At 39.6% G+C, this 23,645-nt stretch overlaps 1 protein-coding gene across 2 annotated transcripts in view; it reads left to right on the forward strand.

Moving 5' to 3' along the window:
* PAK2 (p21 (RAC1) activated kinase 2) overlaps window positions 1-20,687 on the forward strand; it is a 39,496-nt gene extending 18,809 nt beyond the window's left edge. For both annotated transcript variants that reach the window (XM_075201601.1, XM_075201600.1), the window contains exons 3-15: window positions 1,279-1,373; window positions 3,502-3,652; window positions 4,160-4,194; window positions 4,275-4,376; window positions 6,145-6,271; window positions 6,691-6,754; window positions 7,833-7,881; window positions 12,002-12,114; window positions 13,430-13,547; window positions 13,988-14,087; window positions 16,431-16,627; window positions 17,070-17,207; window positions 17,990-20,687. In XM_075201601.1, coding sequence (XP_075057702.1) covers window positions 1,279-1,373; window positions 3,502-3,652; window positions 4,160-4,194; window positions 4,275-4,376; window positions 6,145-6,271; window positions 6,691-6,754; window positions 7,833-7,881; window positions 12,002-12,114; window positions 13,430-13,547; window positions 13,988-14,087; window positions 16,431-16,627; window positions 17,070-17,207; window positions 17,990-18,076 — 1,376 coding nt within the window. In that variant the 3' untranslated portion in view covers window positions 18,077-20,687. The remainder of the gene's footprint in view (window positions 1-1,278; window positions 1,374-3,501; window positions 3,653-4,159; window positions 4,195-4,274; window positions 4,377-6,144; window positions 6,272-6,690; window positions 6,755-7,832; window positions 7,882-12,001; window positions 12,115-13,429; window positions 13,548-13,987; window positions 14,088-16,430; window positions 16,628-17,069; window positions 17,208-17,989) is intronic.
* Window positions 20,688-23,645: the final 2,958 nt, after the last annotated feature.

The raw sequence follows: 23,645 nt of genomic DNA on the forward strand, positions 1-23,645 counted from the left end.
AGGTACAACAACACAATGCAAATATATCTCAAAATCTTTCAATCCTTCAAGCATCATGGGCTTCTTCATACTGCAACTGATGTATGTGACTCTGCTATAGTGATACTAAAACTCTAGGCCCAATTGGGTTTCCTGATGCTTATTTTATTATTTTTTAAAAAATAATAAAAAAATAGGGAACTCTTAACTATATTACACTTAATCTGTAACTCTTATGAAGGTTCTACTACGCTTCCTTCAGATATACTTAGGGCAACAATTGCAGTAAGGACCCAACCTGCTACTCCAGCAATTTCTGTAATTGGCGCACACTCGCTTCTGGTGCCTTTATAAGGTCATTTGCTTTACAACATCATATCTTCCAGACTATATGGGTTCAAAGGAAACCCAGCGTTTCTGGTGGAATTCTAATCCAGCTAAGGAGATTTGGCAGTGCCAAGACTTCATAGTTACTTGCAAGCTAGCTTACAGTGTATGCTGTATGCACAATGCTGTCACTGGTTAAGCTTAGAGAATGTATTGTTGCATCACAACCTCACTTCAGACAAAATGTGATTGAAGCGCTTAGATAAGATCTGTAAATTGAGCTCAAATCTAGTCCTACAGCATCTGCTTCTTTTTCCTGCACTTCGATTAAACCTTAAACCTCATGAAAGACTAATTCAAGTGGTGTAAAGAGCAAAGGATCACACAGGTAAAACACATGCTTTACTTTCATAGTCCTCTTTTATTGGCTCGCATAATATTCTGTGCTTTTCAGATGGCGGCAACTTTCACATTTCTTCAGGACTTTACCGGATTCAAATCCCACCCTCCTTCCCCCATGAATTTTGTAGAGTATATACAAGTGTCCCTATATGAAAGAATGGATCTGTGATGTGTTCTTACACTAACCTACTTTGCAAACAAGAAAACCCAGAACATCTTGTATACTTTTTGAGAAACTAGGCTGCAGAGAACTCTTGAGTTGCATAAGTGAAAAACTTTTCCTTTCTTATTTCACAAGGATGCCCATAGATGTAGTTTATAACTGTATTCTTTAATGACTTTTTTTTTTACATTTTATTTTATTGGTATTTCAATTATAATTGAGCCTTATCTACAAGGTCAATATTCAGCCCCATTATTATAATTTAAACAAAAAAAAAACATGACTAAAATTGAAGCTGTGTGTATGTGTGTTTCCATCAGCTAGTCTCTGGTTGCCACAGAGACTCCCCAATCCTTGAACAAATCTTTTAGTTACTCTATTAATGAATGTCTTTTTTTTTTTGGCAGTGGGTAAAAAGAAAGAACGTCCTGAGATCTCCCCGCCCTCTGACTTTGAACACACCATACACGTGGGCTTTGATGCGGTGACTGGAGAGTTCACTGTAAGTGTGACCTGTGACAACCATCTGAAAGGTTATATATAAATATATGCAGGGTACCAAATATGCACTCTACATACCAATAATTGCATGTGTTTCAGAGTTTTAATACCAAAAAAAAAGAGAGCGCTTACTTGCAGGGTTGATTTGCAGACATTAAGGTTACCAAAAGGCAAGTGATGGTTTTATGAAACCCTTCCAATGATTGCCTCATTTCCAAATAAAATATTTATTTACTCTTATTGTTAGTGTGCCTATGTTTTTAATAAATTTAAAGCAATTGGTTATCTGAACATTGCTGGTTGTCCATAAAAACAGGTCTGTACATTGAATGTGATGGTATACACACAGGAGATCTGTTGTCTACCTAATGTTGGCCAAACACTTAGCGACATTGACATGTGTTGCCACAATACCTGGTAATAGTACTGTAATCGATTTTCGGGCACGTTTGTAAATGCGATATCTACCATCCACACTAGCTAGCACCATTGGCCCTGGTAGGGATTTAAACAGAGCATCAAACAACGGAAACTTGCCGGATATGTTCCTCTTTAATTGCCTATAATTGAAAAATCCAGAGTCAGAACATGGCTAAAATCTAGAGAAAATAAGAATTCCAGCAGCTGCTAGGGTGTTAAAACATCATAAATATGTACCAAATAAAATCATGTAAGCCCGCAGTTTTGGTTTACATTGAATCGTTTAAAAGAGCAAGGGTTGAGCAATGAAGCACTCCACTCCTTTATCCAAAAGGTGTAGATTACAGCTATTCTTTAGTGGTAATCTTTAAAAAGCACTCATGGATACATTGGTGAATTATCTTTAACAAAAAAAGTGAAAAAGTAGGAAAATAAGTGAATTAAAATGTAGACCCTGAGGCGGAACTGGTCCTATTTCATCAAGAGCTCACATAATATGGATTAGCAGTCTAGTCCATAATACCAATATTATGGAATAAGGTGTCAGTACAAAATGTTGTCTTTATCATAATGGGACAAAAACTTACTTATAAATGGAATCTTTCTGTAATAATGGGCTTCTTACATTAACATGAAATATTGTATTACACAATTCCAGTTGCTTATAGGGATGTTGTGTGTATGTGAAAGGAAACATAAAATGTGCTGTATATGTAGAACACTTAATTTTAAGTGTATCATATATGACAATGTTATCTAGTATCTTTTCAAGCTATGTTCTGTTTATTTGTTATCTCCATTCTTGTCTATATATTGCATAGCATGTCTCCAGACTGTTCATTCATACATATATTTTTCTATTTTGTTAACATATATATGCATGCTAACAAGATACTTAGTCTACCCACTGACCATATGATTATAATAGGGGTAGAGGTTACCCTCCTCCCTCTCTATTGGTATCAGGCTAAATTATAAATGCCTTTCTTCCTGTGTTTTATTAAGTTGATACTGATAACTTTGCTGTTGTTAGTTATCCCAGATTGGCGCTTATTACTCCTAGTTAGTACTCTTGGAGCGCTAGCTCTGATACCTGTTATCCCTTAAAGGTTAGACTTGTGCTTATAGCATAATCTGGGTATCAGACTTGCAGATTGAGGCACGCATTCATTCTAAAATACACACAATTGTTTCTTTGAGTATTGTCTCACATTAACTAACTCGGTTAGACCTGCTATTCCTCCTACTTCATAGCAGCGATTCACAGTAAGCAGCCCCTCCCACTTCTGGGTCTGACGCCACCTACCGTGACGCGCAGTTCGCCGAAGGTTTCGCCTGTGCGGCTTAATCGTGGGAATTCATGGTTTATATTGATGCTGGTCTCCTTGCAAGACTAATTTTTGTACTCCTTTTGGTGCTCATACTGGCCTTGCCAAAGCGCTACACATCTGCATTTCTGTGTTGGGATATGTTTACTATATAGATATAGATAGATAAATATAGAGAGAGAGGTGTGTGTGTGTGAAATATATAGCTATAGATATATGTTCTGACTTCTATTCAAAGTGCATCATTTTCCCCCATAAGGAAGTCTAAAAGGCGAACGTCATTTCATCCTTTTACAAACCAGATGATAACTGTGGTCAAGGTGTTAATGTAATTTCAAAATACAGTATACATAGAGTAAATGTTCCTGCTCTGCGTTATAGGGTATGCCGGAGCAGTGGGCACGGTTGCTCCAGACCTCAAACATCACCAAACTAGAGCAGAAAAAGAACCCACAGGCTGTGCTAGATGTGCTGAAATTCTACGACTCAAAGGACACTGCCAAGCAGAAATACCTTAGTTTTACTGCACCTGGTAAGTGCAATGCGACAGAGCTGTACAATCTATACAGAGACACACTCAATATAAAGCAAGACACCCCTTATCTGTAACTAAAAGTTCTCACCAGTCAGCTAATTCTGTTAATGTCTTGTATTGTGTTTGGAGTCAGGGAGGGATGCCATGGGATGGATGACACTTCAGTGGGCATACAGGTAATAAATCACATTCTGCAGACAATCCCAATTTACACACACACACACACACACTTCTTCCACAAACTCTGTTTCTTCACAACTGTTAAACCCATCTGACAGACAAGATGTCCCTTAACAGCTCATTTAAAGGAGCGTTTCAGACTGGTTGTGTCTGTTCTACTACTTAGCAATTTGTATGATCAGCGACCTCCGTCCGAGTTGGCGCTATGCGGAGAACAGATTGTGTTTGCTGGAGAGAATGATAAGTCTATTATCTAAAACAGTATAAGTTTCCAAAAGGCACTTACACTCTGACATGCCGGTATTTTTCCTGTCTCCTCTTTAGATAAAGATGGTCTCCCCTCTGGTGCCTCACCTGCTGTAAGTAACACTTCATCCTCATTTTCTTCCCAATCCCTCAGTGGACATACAATTAACCATGTGTCTGCTGTTTTTCCTAGCCAAATACAAAAGGATCTGAACCTACAAGAGCAGCAGCTGATGATGATGAAGATGATCTTGCTCCTCCAGTTATTGCTCCACGACCTGAACATACAAAATCTGTAAGCCGCTTTCTGATCATGTATCCGTTTGAGGCATTATTATGTTTTGTGTGTATTTATTTAAAAACTTTTTAATACATAACTCAAACAGTTCATAGTTGAAAAAATTTCAGGGATTATTTCAAATCTTTGCTGCTCTCTCTGTGAAGATCCCTTTCTATATGTGAAAGCTTTAAAGACCTCCACCCAAACACTGCATGGAGAACAGTTTACTTACTTGAGGTGCAGCATTCTCCATATACATTTAGTTTTCCAATGCCCAGACCTCCCTGTGTAGTTTATCCAGTACTGCCATGTTCTTTGTTGTATGGTGACCATCATATTCCAGGTGTGCTCTTACACAAAATTTATACAGGAAAATATATATCTAAAGACATGTGATTTTAACTTTCTTAATACATAACATTTTGGTAGTTTCAGCAATGAATTGCTGCTAAGCAAAGCATAGTAAAATAAATAATATAGCTTTACATTTACCTGCACTGTACTTATCTGCTACAAAGCAGCCCAGACTCTTCTCTAACATCTGTCCACATGGGCTATATTCCATGTACAAGTATCTACTCTGTCATGAAACCAATCCTCCCTGCAAATACAAGTTGCATTTACCCAAATCTATGTTCTCATGGACATCTTCTCCTAATAATTGCACCCATCCCATATTATTAAAGTGGAGGTCGCCTCCCTTGGATACCCACTACTACCTGTGTACCATTTGTCAAAACCACCATCATTGCCCCACTACCCCGCAAGTTTCCATAGGTCTCTCTCTTTGAGACCGTGATTGATTGATATTGTTGACTAGAATGGCAGCACCTGATTGGTCACAATTCTCCATGAAACATTGACACTTGGGCATTATGAGAGTAATTGTCACAAGTAAACATATCATTAAACTGATTCACACATTGTGACTCTTTTTTAAACCTCCCATCTTAATGTAAGGTAAGTCAGGTAGCTGAAGCACCTAGGAAAAAAAAAACCTGCTAGCTCCTTTTGGGAGTAATTTTTTACTGATTTCAATGGATGCTTGAAATAGAAATAGACTTCTTAGTCTACCACCTGCCTCAGATTGACTTCTGCAAGCCAACACGGCTGTTACTGATCAGCAGGTGCAATTACTTGGCCAGGAACCATATGATATGTTTCTTGGCGATATGTGCAGATAGTGTCTAGCTCACTAAGGAATTGTGTCCTGGGCACGGTTTACCCAGCTTGTTGCTAATAGATCATCCTGGTAGTATTCAAAATAGGTGAGACCCTTTTGAGTGTCTGGCTCCTAAAGGTCTCCCCTGGTTAAAAATAAAAAAAGAGGTAAAATTAAAAAGCCTCGTGCCTCCTATAACTCACGTAGAACTTGTTTAAAAGTTAACATAATTTGAATCCCTAAACTTGGGAGAAATTGACAAATTTCAACCAGTCTGGTCATAGAGGTATAAACTCTGGTCTTCAGCCTGTTAATGACATGGGACTGGCACTGGTGTGCTCTTCTCACTAAGCACAGTAAAGAAAAATCAATGCACCCTTCAAAATATTATGATTTTAATGTCCTTTCTTAAAGATAATAATCACAGTCTTGGCACCAGTCTGAACTATTGTTACTTCTTTCTGACATTCCAGACCTATGTCAACAGTGGTATGTATAGCATGACGCAGGTTTTCATCACACAAGCGCAGATATCGGTTAACCTACTGTATACTTTTGTCGTGTTTAGATGAGCGAAAAAAAATCTGTAAACTTTATGTATGCCCAATCTCCTCTTTAAAGATGTACACACGGTCAGTGATTGACCCAATACCACCCCCTGCTGGCGATGCCGACAGTGCATCCAAGGGTGCGGACAGACAGAAAAAGAAAACCAAGATGAGTGATGAAGAAATCATGGAGAAACTCCGTAAGTTATATCCGTCCCGATGTCCCTGCTTTTTTGTAGTATATGAACTCCCTAGTGCTAGTTTTTGAGTTGTCCTTTACCTGTATTTATCGCTTTATCACTAGTTTCACACTTTCACCTCCTTTTATCAGCCATGTGTACATTTGTATTTGGATTCTCAGGATATGTACATCTGTACAGCAGGGGGTAGAATTTAGCAGCCAGCCAGAGATCTCTAAACCTAACCCTAACCCTAAACCATAAAGGCTAGAGAGCAGGTGCATTCACCTGTAGAATGTAAGGCTCCAGAAGTCTGGTTTTAGGTCATGTCCCTGGGTCCTGGGATTTGTCACAGCTTTGTATCCATGTTCACATTCAGAATACATCCATATGGAGCAAAAACTGTTCTTTTCTCACCACTTTGCTACATTTCTCTATAGGAACTATAGTGAGCATAGGGGATCCCAAGAAGAAGTACACCCGCTATGAAAAGATTGGGCAAGGGTGAGTATATTGTGTTAGCTATCTCTGGTAGGGTAACCTTTCTTTCATGAAGTACATAATGTAAGTCGTGAGTCACTGATGACCCATCTTTATTTCTTTATACATGCAAGAGAGCTATGGGTTATCTCTGCCACTGGTTTAAAATGATTTGTATGTACTTTTTAGTAGCGGTTAAGCAATCCTTTAGAATATTGACCAGTGTGTAAAAAAATAAGAAATAGATTAAAAACAATGAGAAATGGCTGCGCAAATCAGCACACAGGTAACAGCAAAATAGTGCGACAACCCTTAGCAGCCAATCAGAGTTTAGATACCTTTTTAAGGGATTATTATTATGCCATCTTAAATGGATCATAAACAGACACAGAATCATAAATACAATCTAATAAAGAAATAATATTTTAGAAAGTACATAAATAATACATTCTAATAGTTTTTTTAGTACAGTTTACAAACTGCACAGTTTTTGCACAATAATCTAATCTAATTTTCATAGATAGCACCCCCCATATAGAAGCCTTTAGTAACTTTTGCTATACTTGTAAACTGAATTTATTGGCAGTCATTTACTATACCAATGGGTTTATTTTGGTGATTTAAATTAGCTGCTGAGAAAAAGTAACCAAGGCAGAAATCATGTGTATAAATATATAAATGTAAAAGTAAATACCGTGTAATTCAGGGGCATAACTGAATTCATATTAAAGGGTGGGATAAATGAAATATTGATTCAGAGGGTTTACATTAATAACTATAAATGGTATATTCATTGTGGATAGGTCATGTATGGTAGATTGTATGCATGTGCGCAGTTTGTTTCTGCAAGTTTATTTGCCTGTCTACTGTGGCCGAGTTCTGTGTGAAACTAGCACGCGTGCCGATGGTTGGAGATTGTATGTCCACACAGGACCGTTTTTGCTTTCTCTCTAGAGTGGATGGGTTAACAATCTAGTTTGTGGTTTGCCTGTAGTTCTTCCCCATGTACTGAAGAGGAAGTCCTCTTTCCTTTGTTATAGTTTAGTTACATATTAGTCATCATGGTTAAGCAAGGTGGAGTAATGTATAATGTTCTTTTCAGTGCCTCTGGAACAGTCTTTACTGCGATTGATGTAGCCACTGGTCAAGAGGTAAGTCACATTAATGACTGATAAATAAATTGGTTTTTGGAATTGATCAGCTTGTTTTAAGTTATTATTATTATCTTTAATTTATAAAGCGTCACAAAGGGTCCGCAGCTCCGTACATGACATACAAAAAACAGTGAGCCATGACACAACATGACACAGAACAAAAAACACACACAGGTAACATGGTTATGCAAATCAAATTATTTCTGGGACAATGTGTGAAAGTGATGGTAGAAATCAGCGAGAAGTAGGCCGAAGCTAAGAAAACAGGGCTAGGGAAGCAGGCCAAGAGGTACAGAGGGTGATGGAATAGTAGAAGGCACACACAAGGAAAGAGGGCCCTGCTCCTGAGAGTTTGCATCCTAAAGGAAAGGGGGAGACACAAATGGGGTGGTACTAACTGGAGGAGAGAGCCAAGACACGGGAGTCAGGAGGAGGACCGATAGACTTGAATAAAGAAATGAGTCTTGAGGGCACGCTTGAAGCTTTTGAGAGTAGGCGCTAACCTGATGGAACGTGGAAGACCGTTCCACAGCCTGGGAGCAGCCCGGGCAAAGTCCTGAAGACGAGAGTGAGAGGAGGGGATCAGTGAAGTAGTGAGGCGGCGGTCACAGGCAGAGCGGATGGGGCGTCTAGGAGTGTAGGTAGAGATGAGATTGGAGATGTAGGGAGGGAGAGGATCGATTAAGAGCTTTAAAGGTGAGGAAGAGGAGGCCATGGGGAACCAGTGTAGTGACTGTTTGAGGGAGACGGCAGAGTTAGAGCGGCGGGAGAGAAAATTGAGGCGGCGGCAGCATTGAGGATAGATTTAAGAGGGTCAAGGTGAAAGTCAGGTAGGCCAGAGAGAAGGAGGTAACAGTAGTCAAGGCGACGGATTACAAGCGAGTGAACAAGGGTTTTCGTAGCTTCCGTGGTGACAAAGGGGCGTATCTTGAATATATTCCGAATGTGGAAGTAGCAGGATTTTGAGAGGGACAGAATGTGAGGCTTGAAGGAGAAGGAGGAATCAAGGATGGCCCCAAGGCATCGGACTTGAACCTTGAGGAACACCAACAGGTAAGGGAAGAGGGGAAGATATAGAGTCATGTGTAGAGACTGAGAAGGACCACAGTGTTTCAGTTCTGCTGGATGTGGCACATTTGTGGTAGCTGTGTTGGCTGCCATTACTACCATGCTCCTAGCCTTTTACACGTATACATTGGAACATTGTAAAGGCTGTGACAAGTAATGTTATACCATGATTTTTCTGTTACCCGATAGATAATAACAATGGTTACATATTTAGTGATCCCCACTCACACACCGAGCATGCTGCAGTTCTTGGTTCCCTATCTTTCTTCTGGACACCTGCTAGTTTTAATATTGCTTATAGAATTTACAGGCTAAGGGCCCAGGCTTTCTATAGGCTCAGTTTCTCTTCATCCCACCCCATTCTATTTACATGCAGTCATTTTGAAAGGCTTGGAGGGGGGGGTTTTACTTAATGAATGAATTACCCAGACCTACCCTAACCCTTCACCCAAACCAATACTAAAACCGAGAACTGTTATAAAACCAGTTCTGTACATGTTTAGTATTTGTTGTGCGTTCTGTCACTGGCATGTCATGGCTTCCTCATTGTCTCACATCAACGGCCCGTCACATCATCGGTGACTTGTCTACATGTGAGAATGTAGCATGTATCTTCCACTCAGTGCTAGTGATGCTTCCCATCTGTGCAACATCCAAAACTGTGTCCATACAGCATATGTAGCATTTTAATACATAGAAACATAAATATAATAAAGCTCTACAGAATTTGCAGGAGTTGTCTTCTGATAGGGCAGGCAGGTATATTATATGAGCTGCCTCTACTGGTGAGTTTATTTTTTTCTGCAAAGACTTATTAGGTGATCGGTAAATTTCGGAATCCATGGACTGCACAGGGTAAAGGGATTTTCCACCTTGGGACAGCCCACTCTTGATTAAACATTTATAGCAAACAGGTCTTGTTCCCCTTACCCAGAAGTCCTGCTCATTGCTGGTGGCTTAACTTGTCCATAGCTCTTAATGCATAGCTCTTAATGCAGCTCTATGAAAGGTATTCCTTTCTATCTTAGAGTGGTCTACAGTGTCACAATTCAGCAGTGTAATCTGTGGTTCAAGTAACAGGGGGTTCCCAGCATGGGTGTTTGCTATAAGGCTGGGGAAGCTTCACTAGTATTGAAACATATAAGTTACAGTTGTAGCTCTATTGAAAGAAACCTGTAATTTTGCCTGGCCATGAAATAGTCATCTTATAACTACTTTTACAATTATATAAAAGGAAAAGACAGTTTTTGTTAGCGCTTGTTCTCACCACTGTAAACATGTATCTAGCAAAATTAAACAAATTAATTATTTTGAACTAATACGACCAGGTTTTCATTTTGCGAGATACACATACATTTGCATTGGTAAGGACAAACAATGGCAACAACTGTATTTTTGTCTTGTATACATTTAGGGCATTTATATTGCTGTGCAGCTGTTGTTGTATATTGTAGGATTAACCGAGCTCAGGCTTATTTGTTCTCCAATCCATTATATAAATTAAACGGATATGTGGCTATCCAGTTTTTTAATACACATACACAGCTATATAATAAATCATGCCCTCAAGTGTGTAAGCAGTTTTAAGCTAGTAATCCTTAATCATTGTGTAATTGCATTGGTAAGGGTTTATGATCTCATGATCGGCGGCTATACAACAATATGGTCAATTAATTTCCCTCCGAACCACCAGTTGTGGATATCCTCTGAGGAATAAGTATTCACTAGTGAAGTTCAGCACATACTCATTGATAAGCTCCTTGTTCCATAATTTATGGAGTTTTTATATATGGAAGGCAGACTGATTTCCTTGCAGAACTTGGAAACATGCCATTTGACAATAAAACCGATTAAACCACAAAGGACCCCATTTAAGGAAATTGTTCATTGTTGTAAAATGCAGACTGGCTACTTTTTCTATATATAGGACCTTTACTGCCAACTTAACATATAGCAGCATCCTCATTCGGTCAGCAGAGTCCCACTGAACACTCACCGGCAGTACACAGCTCCGTGTTCAATGCAAACACTGGGAACTTGTCACAGCAATTTAACTAAGCGACTTTCAGGCCTCCTGGACGTGTGGGATGTCATCACTGTTGTTAGCCTGTGGATTTTATTGCATCTACAAAAACAACAAATTAATGCAGCGCTGTACGCTGGAATTCAGATGTGTATAGAATCAGCTCCTGGTCGCTATATAATTTAATATAATATTTATTCAATACATACTGAAAACATATAAAATATGAATATATAAAAAGAAAGGAAAATACACAAAATGCCAAACAATGAATCAATATAAAAATGCAGAACACGCTATATAGAGAAGCATAATTTCCAAGTAGAGACAATTCCAATAGTTATTCCTATAAGCTCATCTTTCAGTGTCATATTATTTGATATTCAAAATGTGGGCCCACACTCATAATTTATATATTTTGTATCTTGGAATTGTAAAATTACAGTATAGACTGCCGGGTATAGAGTTCAGATGAAATTGATACTATTAAATCGATCCTCCAATATAGGATGTAATATCTTATTGCATCTAGCTGTCCACCCTTTCTGCACTCATTTAATTTTATGTACCGTTTAATGTAATTGAATAATTTGGTCAATTCTGCAAATGTTACTGAGTGTAGCTGTTAAATCTCATAAAATTGTAGAGTCCTTTCACTTTACAGGGCAAGTATAGTATCCATACACTTGTCCACTCCCACACTTACCATTATCATGACATATCATTGTCTCAGGGAAAAATAATAATCCACCAAAACCTACGTAGCACAAAAATGTGAAAAGTGGTCAAGATAAGAAGCAGGGGGAATATGCTAGTTATTAAGGGGTATAACCATATTTCACTGACACGCTTAGACCTTAGCAAAACAGAGAACTGAGAATTTTTTTACTTTTTATGTGGCAAATAGGTCTAGAAGGATGTGGTGTAAGAGGGGCTGACTGCATCAAGCATAAAATTTGTGTATAGAAAAAAGTTGCCCACATGGTAAAGATTCACAATTAACATTCACGTTTCACCCTTTTACAGGTTGCAATTAAACAAATTAATCTGCAGAAGCAGCCCAAGAAAGAGCTGATAATAAATGAGATTCTCGTGATGAAAGAGCTGAAGAACCCAAATATTGTAAACTTCTTGGACAGGTACCAAAGCAATTCACTTTCCCACCTTGGACGACTGGTAGGCAGATGATGTGACCTCATTATTCCTTACAGTACAGGAGCAGAAATAAAACAAGTGCTGGTGGTTATATATTGTATTACCCATCCCTGGTTGTGTTGTCAGTAGTGTCATCTCTGACTTTAGCATCTGTGATGCAGAGGTGAGGATGAATGCTGTCTTTTATAGTCTTTGACGTGGATGGCGTTTTTTATAAAATGGAAACTGTAGTGAAATATATAGTTGTCTTTGTCATTTAGACAACATCTGTCATCGCAGATGACCGGATATTGAGCAGAATAGATCGTATATAAAATAGGGACTTGCAAGGTACATTGAAAACAGATGTGAAAACAGGGAGCTTACAATCTAGTGAGAAAAGGCAGAGCCGGGACAAGAGGAGTGTGACTCAGGGTAAAGACAATAGTGTAAGACTGAGAGTAGTGGAGCCTCTAATAAAGAGATGGGTTTTCAGAGAACGATTAAAGATTTTGAAGGCTGAGGAGAGTCTGATCATGCGTGGTAGGGAATTCCGTAGGTAGATAGCAGCAAGGGTGGGTGGGTATTGCATGATTTTGGAAAGATGCACAGCACAATATTGGTATGATTTAATAACTAACTTACTAACACACAGAAAGTAAATATTACAATGAATTGTTCACTTCTTTCTGTTGCTAATACTGGGTGTTTACATACAAAATTAGCGTTTCAGACTGAATTGTTTTATTGCTTCCTCTAGCAGTCAGATACAAAACTTGTTTTCAGGATTTCCCATGAACACTAATGGCTTTATGAAGAGAAGTAAGCCTTTGTTTTACACATGAGTCCTGCAATCTGGTGAAAGCTGGTCATGTTTAATATGTGATCATTATACCTATATCGATCTAAATCAGCAACATCATCAGTTATTTATAGCGCCACTATTTCCACAGCGCTGTACAGAGAACTCGTATCAGTCCCTGCCCCATTGGAGCTTACAGTCTAAATTCCCTAACACACACACACACACACACACACAGACAGAGAGAGAGAGACAAGACTAGGGTCAATTTGATAACCAATTAACCTACTAGTATGTTTTTGGAGTGTGGGAGGAAACCCACGCAAACATGGGGAGAACATACAAACTCCACACAGATAAGGTCATGGTTGGGAATTGAACTCATGACCCCTGTGCCGTAAGGCAGAAGTGCTAACCACTGAGCCACCGTGCTGCCCCAATGTATTACACAACTATGTTGTTTCCTTCTCTAAATCCATGTTTGCCCATCTGTCGCTCATCCAGTTTGTTTCCTGCAGCTTCCTGGTCGGAGATGAGCTGTTTGTTGTGATGGAATACCTGGCTGGAGGATCTCTCACCGACGTGGTCACAGAAACCTGCATGGACGAAGCCCAGATAGCTGCTGTGTGTAGGGAGGTGGGTGCTGGCGTCTGGAGGTTTATAGCTAAACGGTCAGCCTAGGACATGTTTATCTTGGAGGAGCGGGTCTGAAATCACTTACTCATTAATATGCTGGATATGTTCATATCTGTATGACAACATAAATTACCTCCAAGATGTAAAACCTCCTGTTATATGGCTGGTTCAGTGTGTTGCGTGAATATCAGTCCTTGTTGTTCTATGCATAAATCAACATGTGAATGTCACTATTTTTATCAACATTTGGGATTTGTCCTGTCTGTTAATACGCAGAATAAGAGTCTAAAGAGAAATTGCCAAAAAAGCCCACGATTCCAGTCAATGCGTACCCTTCTCTGTAGGTAGAAGCACCATACTGACCTTCACCCCCTGCAGTTATACAGCTGTCATGTGATTTGCAAACTTGTTTTAGAGGATATTATTTGTTCTGTTCGTAGTGTTTGCAAGCTTTGGAATTCTTACACGCCAATCAGGTGATTCACAGAGACATTAAGAGCGATAACGTGCTCCTAGGAATGGATGGGTCTGTCAAACTGAGTGAGTACTTTTTTTTTGTTTTTTTTGTTTTGTTAGTTTTTTTTCCCCCCCAAATGCATTTATAACAGGCTCCAATCTTTGTTTGGGCTCAGCTACGTTAGATTTACCCTACCTTTCTGTGCATCCATTCACAGCTTAGGAATCGTCTGAAGAGAGAGACTGCAAGAGTTTTGTTTCTTACCTTGCTTGACCGTTCCTTCTCCGTCACCACCTCTGGGTCTCTTTCCACCCCCGTCCACCCTTCCAGTCGGGGTCCCTCAGGGCTCTGTTCTGGGACCCTTACTCTTCTCTTTATACACCTCTTCCCTGGGTGAACTCATAGGCTCCTACGGCCTCAACTACCACCTCTACGCCTACGACACTCAGCTATACCTCTCCTCTCCTGATCTCTCTCCCTCCCTCCTCTTTAGGGTGTCCGCCTGCCTCTCTGCCATCTCCTCCTGGATGTCCTCTCGATTCCTCAAACTTAACCTCGCCAAAACTGAACTCATAGTCTTTCCTCCCCCTCACACCTCGCCCCCTTCTGACCTCTCTATCACTGTCGACAACACCTCTATCTCCCCTGTCCCCCAACTTCGCTACCTCGGTGTCATCCTCGACTCCTCTCTCTCCTTTGGCCCCCACATTCTCTGTCTTGCTAAATCCTGCCGCTTCCAGCTGTGTAACATCGCTCGCATCCGGCCCTTCCTCTCCCAAGATGCCATCAAATGTCTTATTCACTCTCTGATCATCTCCCGCTTGGACTACTGCAACCTCCTCCTCACTGGCCTCCCCCAATCTCCTCTTGCTCCCCTTCAATTTGTTCCTAACGCAGCCGCTAGGCTCATCTTCCTCTCTCGCCGCTCCTCGTCTGTCTCCCCCCTCTACCAATCCCTTCACTGGCTCCCCTTCCCCTTCAGAATCCTCTTCAAGTTCCTCACTTTTACTTACAAGGCCCTCGGCAACTCCACTGCACCCTACATCTCCACCCTCCTCTCTATTCATGCTCCATCCCGCCCTCTCCGATCTGCCAATGACCGTCGTCTCTCTTCCCCCCTGATTACCTCCTCCCATGCGCATATCCAAGACTTCGCCTGCGCTGCCCGCCTCCACTGGAACAAGCTCCCTCCCTCCATCAGAACTTCCCCTAATCTGTCCAGTTTCAAACGGGCTTTAAAAACCCACCTTTTTCTTAAAGCCTTCCAGTATCCCACTTCATTTCCTACCTTTTCTTCTGCCTCTTCCCCTTCATTCCCCTTCCCCTATCCTCCGTTCCTCCTTCTCTCCCTCTCTCCCTCTCTCCCCCGTGTCTCTCTGTCTGTCTACCCCACCCCTTAGATTGTACGCTCCTTTGAGCAGGGTCACCTCTGCTCCGGTCTTCACCACTGTTAACTCTGCTCTCCAGCTACCTTGCCCTCCTCCTTGAGGACCCTCTTCCCCCGTCCCCTCTCGCTCCCTCCTCTCCCCCCTGGGGGTCTCCCTGTCATCCGTGCCCTCCCTCTTGGTCTCCGTCATATGCGGACCTTCCCCTCTCCCCTCCCCCGCCCCTAGCTGTGCTTTGAGCTCACGGAGTTACTGTGCTTATTGTTTACTGTACTGTGCTGTCTCACCTCATATTGTAATTTCGTTTGTCCCTGTACGGCGCTATGGACACCTAGTGGCGCCCTATAAATAAAAATTAATAATAATAATAATTATAAGTACACATTGTGCTAAAACAATAACCAGCTAGGCAGCATTTCTTTCACCTTTATGATTCAGCGTTGACCTGTGCTTGCCATTATAACCCAGGCAGTTGAATCACATTTACTTGTCAAGCTTAGATCTTGCACCTTTCTGTCAGACTAATGTAACCATACAGTACCAGTAATCACATACTTTTCTTGCTGTATTTCAGAGCTTTTTATTGATCTGATGAAGATAGATAGTTGATGCCAAGACATTACAGGGCAAAGTGATGAATCAGTGTTGTGTATCAGTGACTTGTAGTAGAAGTTGTAGATTCATGAAATAGCTCTAAAACCCATTGCTATGGGATAATATCGGGATGATTAAAGTAGATGTTTTGGAGATAAATTAGGTTAGGTGCTGTAGTTCAGCCAGAGAGCCAAGTGTTGTATAAGCTTACTGTGTAATCTGACTTATTTTTCATGTTAAAAATGTGTGCGCTGTGGTTTATTTTTGTTTATTAAATGTGTACACAATGAGATTTCTTATGCTCCAAGCCATTATGTCTTGTTACCAAAATATTAGTAATGACACTTGGATCTGGCTTAATGTAATATATAGATCAGTTCTTTGCTTAATTATGCTCATAGTACATAATATGTAATTCTCATTCCTGTCTTCTGTCTCCTCCCGCAGCTGACTTTGGCTTCTGTGCTCAGATCACCCCTGAGCAAAGTAAACGTAGCACCATGGTGGGAACGCCATACTGGATGGCACCAGAGGTGGTGACCAGAAAAGCATATGGTCCTAAGGTAGACATCTGGTCTCTTGGTATCATGGCTATTGAAATGGTGGAAGGCGAACCACCTTACCTCAATGAGAACCCTCTAAGGGTAAGTTATCCACCTTGTACATCTATGCAGATGATGATGTTCTATAGGAAGTTCATGTTTTGTTAGTGCAGTTCTTTTTTTTCTAAATTTAGTGAGGGACCCCCAACACCTGTATCCCAGTGTTTATCCCTTCACAACCAATTGACAGATTACATTTACTATTACAGTTAGTGTGTGTGTGTGTGTGTGTTAGGGAATTTAGACTGTAAGCTCCAATGGGTCAGGGACTGATGCGAATAACAAATATCCTCAGTACTGCACTGTGGAATTGGTGGTGCTCTGTACATGATGATGAATAGTACAGCTTAAAAGTGAATGTAAATAAAAACATATTAAATTATTCAAATATTGCATACACTGGGATTTTCGAAATATAGTGACCACCGGAAATATATCCTAATATGAGAATGCAGGCTCACCGTAGGTTACTTTCTCTCTTCAGGCTTTGTATTTGATTGCTACGAACGGCACCCCAGAGTTACAGAATCCCGAAAAGCTGTCTCCAATTTTCCGAGATTTCCTGAATCGCTCCTTGGAGATGGATGTAGAAAAGCGAGGATCAGCCAGACAACTCCTACAGGTGGGTAGAAATCTGTCTATATAGAGTGTGGCAAAGCTTAAGCTATAGGGGAATGTAGTAATGGATACAAATGTTGTCTGTTCTGGCAAGTAACGTGTAGTTAGAACTTGTATTATGATTAATAAACCCTGTGTGATATTCCACAATTTGTAGTTCATTTTAAATGACTAAAAAAAAAAAAACATTTGCTAACAGGACTTTTAGGGGTTTTCTTATTTAGAAGACACACTGATTACATGTGTATCATATGTACAGCATTTGGTTATATTGGCATCCTTACATGAAAAAATAGAATTGAATTAACAAAGAATATGATAAGAGTATAACTTCACCACATTTGAACAATTATACGTTGTTACAGTGACACAAGATTTGTGTTATAGACTGTTGGAATAGGAAAATCTCATTAAAACTGTAGCTCAGATACCACCATGCTATTGTCATAGATCCTATCCTGTATTTTACCTGCTTCACCTGTCATAGGAAAATCAAAAGTTTCTTAACGGAGTGTGGCCTCCATCCTGAGCCAATCATGCTTCAACAGAGTGTATAGCTACTAGTCTATTGATCTATAATAGAGCTCTATGGAAGTCTACTGTAATTTATGGATAGACCAATTCCAGTGGCAGACTGACTCTGCTTCAGCTAATTGGACTGGTTCCTTCGACATATGTAGGGGGAAGGTTAGTTTGTCATGGTATTGTCCAACATTAGGCACCTGCTCTTTGTTTCGTGGCAGTGATAGTCTTTAATATTTTGTATTTATTTTTTTTCCCTTATAGCATCCGTTCTTGAAACTTGCGAAGCCACTGTCCAGCCTGACGCCTCTAATCCTGGCTGCAAAAGAAGCCATGAAAGGAAACCGCTAACATCCTATCAAGACCTTTATGTAATTCTCCCTTTGTCCTCTTAACCATCTTAACATTTTATAAGTGCCAGTCTTGCTCTGCTCACAGGCAACTGAGACAGAAAACCAGTAGCATTCTGTGAAGAGCCCGGAAATCTAGATGTTCTCTCCTTGCTGTGGCTGTGATCGCACTGAGGAATCGGCACCCCCCATGCTTCATGGCAGAAAAATAAAACGGAGATCTGTTTGTGGCCTTTTCAAAACCCCCATATTTTGGGGTTTCGACTGCATTATGGGAATTGCCTTCTTTTGTACATCTGTTCTATACCCTCTGAGGACCCCAATCCTGTTCTCTGGCCTTCTCTTGATACTTGAATAACTCTCATGCCAGTGTCCGAGCTTTTATCTGCCTCTCTTTTTGCTGGCTCTTTATATTCCACTAGCTGTCCCCCGTGCCTGGATTTACCATTATGTCTTAGGTGAGGGGAAATGTGCCTCTGGCAGGGAAGGTATTTGTACACCTTGAAAACCTTTGAACATGTCTTAACTCTTTTTTGAAAGTTCTTGGTCCATCTTACAGTAGGTAGAGTGCTAAGGAAGATGGGGAAGTGAAGACTGCATTTACAATGTGTGCTATGTCATTTCATGAGCTGTATTATATTTCAATGGCCCTCTGTAACCAGTATTGACCTTTTACCCATAATCTTAAAGTGCTCTTAACATTACATACGTGGAAAAACTTACAGAATCATTGATTTTCTATCAATGAAAGTAGTGCCAAAGTTACAATAGTTTACTATGCAGGATTTTTTACATTTTTTTTTAAATAAGTACTACTTGGTCAATTTGCTCCTTTTTGGATTGTTTGACAAAAGGATGCCTGGGCCAAGTGTGTGTTTATCGTATGGCAAACCTGAACCACCGTATTCCTACACATCTAGAGTAGTTAGGTACTTCCTGAATAAATCCTGGAAACTGAGCTACTGGTTAGAGATAAATCAGTGAGTTCTTGAATTGTTTTTTTGCAGTACAGTATATTATGTCCTAGATTTCCTTTCTTATTTCTTATTAAAGCATAGTGTTGCTGATAGTGTAGTTGTGTCTTAGGATAGAACATGTACCAGAGTCTTCATTGAAATTACAGCTAACAAACCAATCTTTGATATTTGGAAAGTTTAACATGGCTGTTTTTTTTTTTCTTGCTCAATTGGACAAAAGGGAATGATAGTATCATGCTGAATGGCATTGCTTTAAGTGCTAGGCCTTGTTAACCTTTTCTTGCCTTCTAATTACTCCTTTTCTGCCCAAATAAAATATATAAGCAGGAATCTGTACGTAGGTCATTGGACATTTCATTCAAGGTCAATGTTGCCAATATCATCACGGCTGGAAGCTAAACAATATTATTCTCTTATGGAACACGGTAACCTCTCTACAGTGCCTTTACGTTTGCAAGTTTCGTAGTGATTACAATTCTGTGTTTCTAGTTAATCTGGAGATTACATGACTCTTTAACATATCAAATGGTGCCGTTATTTTATTCTCTACCAATAGATTAGTATGCTTGTACTAAATGCAAAGATTTGCATTCTTCATGTTTTTATTAGGTTTTGCACTCCCTAAGCTACTACTCATGGCAGCTCCTGTTTGCCGCTTGTTTTGTAGGTGTAGTTTCTTTGTTTTAGTTCTGTCCTATGCATTTTTAGTGCTGTGATGGGCATGTGTAGAAACCTTTCCTTTAAAAACATTCACAAATGAACTTCCTTCATTGAGTTATAGTAAGGGGCAGTCATTTATGCACCCACTTAGTATGAGCTGAACAGATCGTCAGGAGAAGCATTTTACTAAAAATATCACTGACCATATACATGGTGATATTGCCCAGCTAGTCCTGTCGGAGTGCCCCAAATAAGCCAATTACCTGTTTGATTTTTATTAGATTATTAATCTGATCATTACTGGACTATGTTCATATAATGACCACTATTAGCCTGTCTGCACCATCCTCTTCTGACCTCATGAACTGGCCTCTATGTGGTCCGAAAGTGATCTGTACACTTTGTCATGAATGCTGTTTCAGCCGACAGAATGGCTGTCTCCACTGTGTGTAGATGACTGTTACACTTAAATACTACAGGACTCTTCACAGAACCTACAGCATGGTGCTGATGTGGGGAGATGAGGGCTTCCATCACAACTGCAGAATTATTTGCATAAAATGCAAATACTCCTGTCCAGAAAGTATGTAAATTTGTTTTTGTTCTTCTGTTTTTGCCACAAAATTCTGAATACTCTGTGTTACATAGGGAAATATCAATGATACATTTGCTGAATCATACTCCATCTTTTTAAGTTTGGAATTCTTACCTAATGCCAAAATAACCTCCCCCATGTCCCCAAGGAATCTCACATGTATCATTTAACTGTAAAATTAAATTTAGATTGTTTCAATACTCTGAAGGGCTTTGCGTTCTGTGTTGGATGTCCTATTCGGTGTCAATACACTTGTTAGGACTGACAGAACGCCGGACAGCAGTCCGTGATTACTGCTCAGTATAGAACTTGCCGCATATGACGACATCATACTGTATCTGAATAAAGTGTGAAGATGGCTGTAATTATTTCAACGTAAATTTTTTTTAATGCTTTTGAAATGCTTGTAAATAGCTAGGATTTAGTGGTTGAATAGGTGAATGTTATGTGTCCTTTGTGAGTTTTTGTAGGACAATGCATTAACACAAACATAGGGCATTCCTAATATAAGATTTCTTTGTTTTGACAACACCCTGACTCCTCATTAACATTTGAGACTTGAAGGGAGATCTCATTTTCACAATGAATATATAAAGTTTATTTAGGGTTTTGAAAAGGAGGGGTGCCATTTCATTTAAACAAAGGTTCTAAAAAAGTACAGTAACATTAGCTAAGTGAGAACGCACATACCGTAGCGGGTTCAAAAACTATCAAGAGTGCTGCTAGTCCTCTGAAACCAGCAGCATTTCGGGTGTTGTCTTAGTCCAAACTGCACCACCCCATCCTGCTGGTTCTGACTGCAAGTAAATATAGTACCCGAAAACAAGTTTCGTCAATTTCTTATTAGCCACAAGATAGATAGTTGTTTATAGCCAATGACATCTTGTATTTGGCTGCTTCCTGCCAAAATACCTGAAATACTGTACATGGTTTTATTTAGAAATAAATTAGCCTTAATGAAACTGCTACCATTTCTACTGGCTACTGAACCTTGTAAATGTTAATATCCCGACTAGAACATTGAGGTTGCTTGAAATCCCTATTACAGGGCAGGTTATTTCTATTGTTGGTGAAGTTTGGCCTCAGTTCAGTATGAATCCACCAAGCTCTCACCTTTTCTATACCTTCCGGTTCCTTCGCCTCCTTGTAGCTTTTGCATGCAGATGTTTTATATTTGTTTTTCATGGATTCATTTTCTGCAGTTCTGCCTTACCTGTCATGTTTAATTTATCCCATCTTTTTATTTAATTGTTAATTTTTACGGCAATAACTACTGAATCATTTGTGTGCGTCAACCTTGCTTGGAATAAACTTTTTGTTTTATTTTAATAATATTTTTCTGTTTCATTTCATTGATGCAGTCTGAGCTTAGAATTGAATGTTTGTTTAAAAGGCTTCTGTGTTAAATTAATATTTTCTTTACCCCTCAAGTACACATCTATATGTTGTGCAGGCTTTTTATACTTTGTGGGCATGCCTGTTAAATGATCAAGGACCTCGATTAATATTTGTCAGTAAGATTTTTATTTTTATTTATTTTTTTAAGTTTTGAAGTAAGGTAGTGATCATGAGAAGGATTCTTATAAACTTCAGACTTCCTGTCACTGAGTCTGTTGAGGGTCAAGAACCCTTTAGCACCTACAATGGCTGATTGCTACAATAACAAAGGTAAAAGTGTTCTTTTTTTTTTTTATTAATATATGTTTATTTGGAAGGAAACCAAAGCCAAGATTTTGTACTATTTTATTGCATAACAAGGGATACATGGAAACAAACTAAAGGGAATGTCCTCAGTTACTTTTCCCGTTACTGCTGTGACATCCCTCTGCTTAATATTACAACAGAGTCCGTCTTCTAGCATCGTTTTAGTCAGTCTTATTTTGGTCACTGGCACCACTGCTGTGCACAAGTCCCCAGGCCAACCTCCAGGAGGACTTGCAAGAAAGCCAGTTTGTGTACATGGAAGTTAGCTCAGTCCTGCTCACTGGAAACAAATGGTAGTGAGGATCTGTGCTCCCTATTGAGTATAAGGAATTGAATGCTGCCGTAAGGACTGATATGGTATAGAAGGGGAGTCCCAATCCTTCCAGTAGAATAATATAAAAATATGTCCTTTGGCGCAGGTGAATATATATATATATATATATATATATATATATATATATATATATATATATATATATATATATATAATGTATATGTGTGTGTGTTGGAAAGAACAGATTTTATTGTAGCATAAAACTTACATATTGGAAATGTTTAGAACAAAGGATCTTAGGTTGCAACCTGAACACATACATAAATATACACAGTTTCACAGATAAAAATAAGTGTTACCATAATAACATGGTTGACTTCAAGGGGGTTGGCAATACCAAACTCACTTGGAAAGGTCAGTCTATCCAAAATACAGACCTAAAAAGTCCATTAGGTCTATATTCTAATATCCAAGTCTCTGGAAATACACAAATGTCAATGAATAGGAGCCAGGAGAAAGCAAAGTCTTTAAAACATACCTAGGCTTCTAGTGGCATAGGTTACTGAATCGTTGCAGAAGTAGGTGTAGTGAATGGGTGCCAGCAAATGAAAAGTGCCGATAATAAAGCTGAAATAAACACAGTCCGTTTGTTCCAAAAATACCCCAAAGTCCGGGGATAGGCAGTAGAACTTACCCATTTCTTAGGGCTATACAGGTATCGTTCCGTACCTCTGTCCTTTTTGGAATCCCGTATCGGCCATATGTTGAAAGGTATAAAGTTTTATGTCGCGGCTGCAGCTAGGTTGCACATGCACATGCGTCTGAGATCCGGGCAAACCCGATATTTTTTATCAATGGTGCTGTCGTTGCTGATGTCTGGACTTAATAGGTGGTAGGAATATATAAGTGATGCAGCCAACGCGTTTCGCTTAGCAGCTTCCTCAGGGATGAATGGGCTTGTATCTACAGGTAATTTATAAAGGGTGCCATGACTTTTGATAGGTGACTATAGGGCCAATCAGCAACCAAGTCCATTGATTGATGTTGCTGAGAGCCACTTACAGTGAAAGAAGGGGGAATTCATTCTTGCAATAAAAAATACAATGTGTCACATATAAGATGTAAAAGGCAAATATAAACTGGAGGTTATCCCATGTAACAAACGGAAATATGTCATTCGTCGGAGCAGGGTATCAGTGGGAAAATTAGAAAATACATACGCTGTCACAGATGTTTAATAACAGCCAAAAAAGTAGATAGGGGATGTCTGTTAAAGGCATCCCAAGGTACAATGTTATTCAGAAAAAAGTATAATGGATTCAAAATTTTATAGAAAGTTATTAAGTTCAAAATCAATATT

This window comes from Mixophyes fleayi, chromosome 3, assembly GCF_038048845.1.
Source record: "Mixophyes fleayi isolate aMixFle1 chromosome 3, aMixFle1.hap1, whole genome shotgun sequence".
NCBI classification, from domain to species: Eukaryota; Metazoa; Chordata; class Amphibia; order Anura; family Limnodynastidae; genus Mixophyes; species Mixophyes fleayi.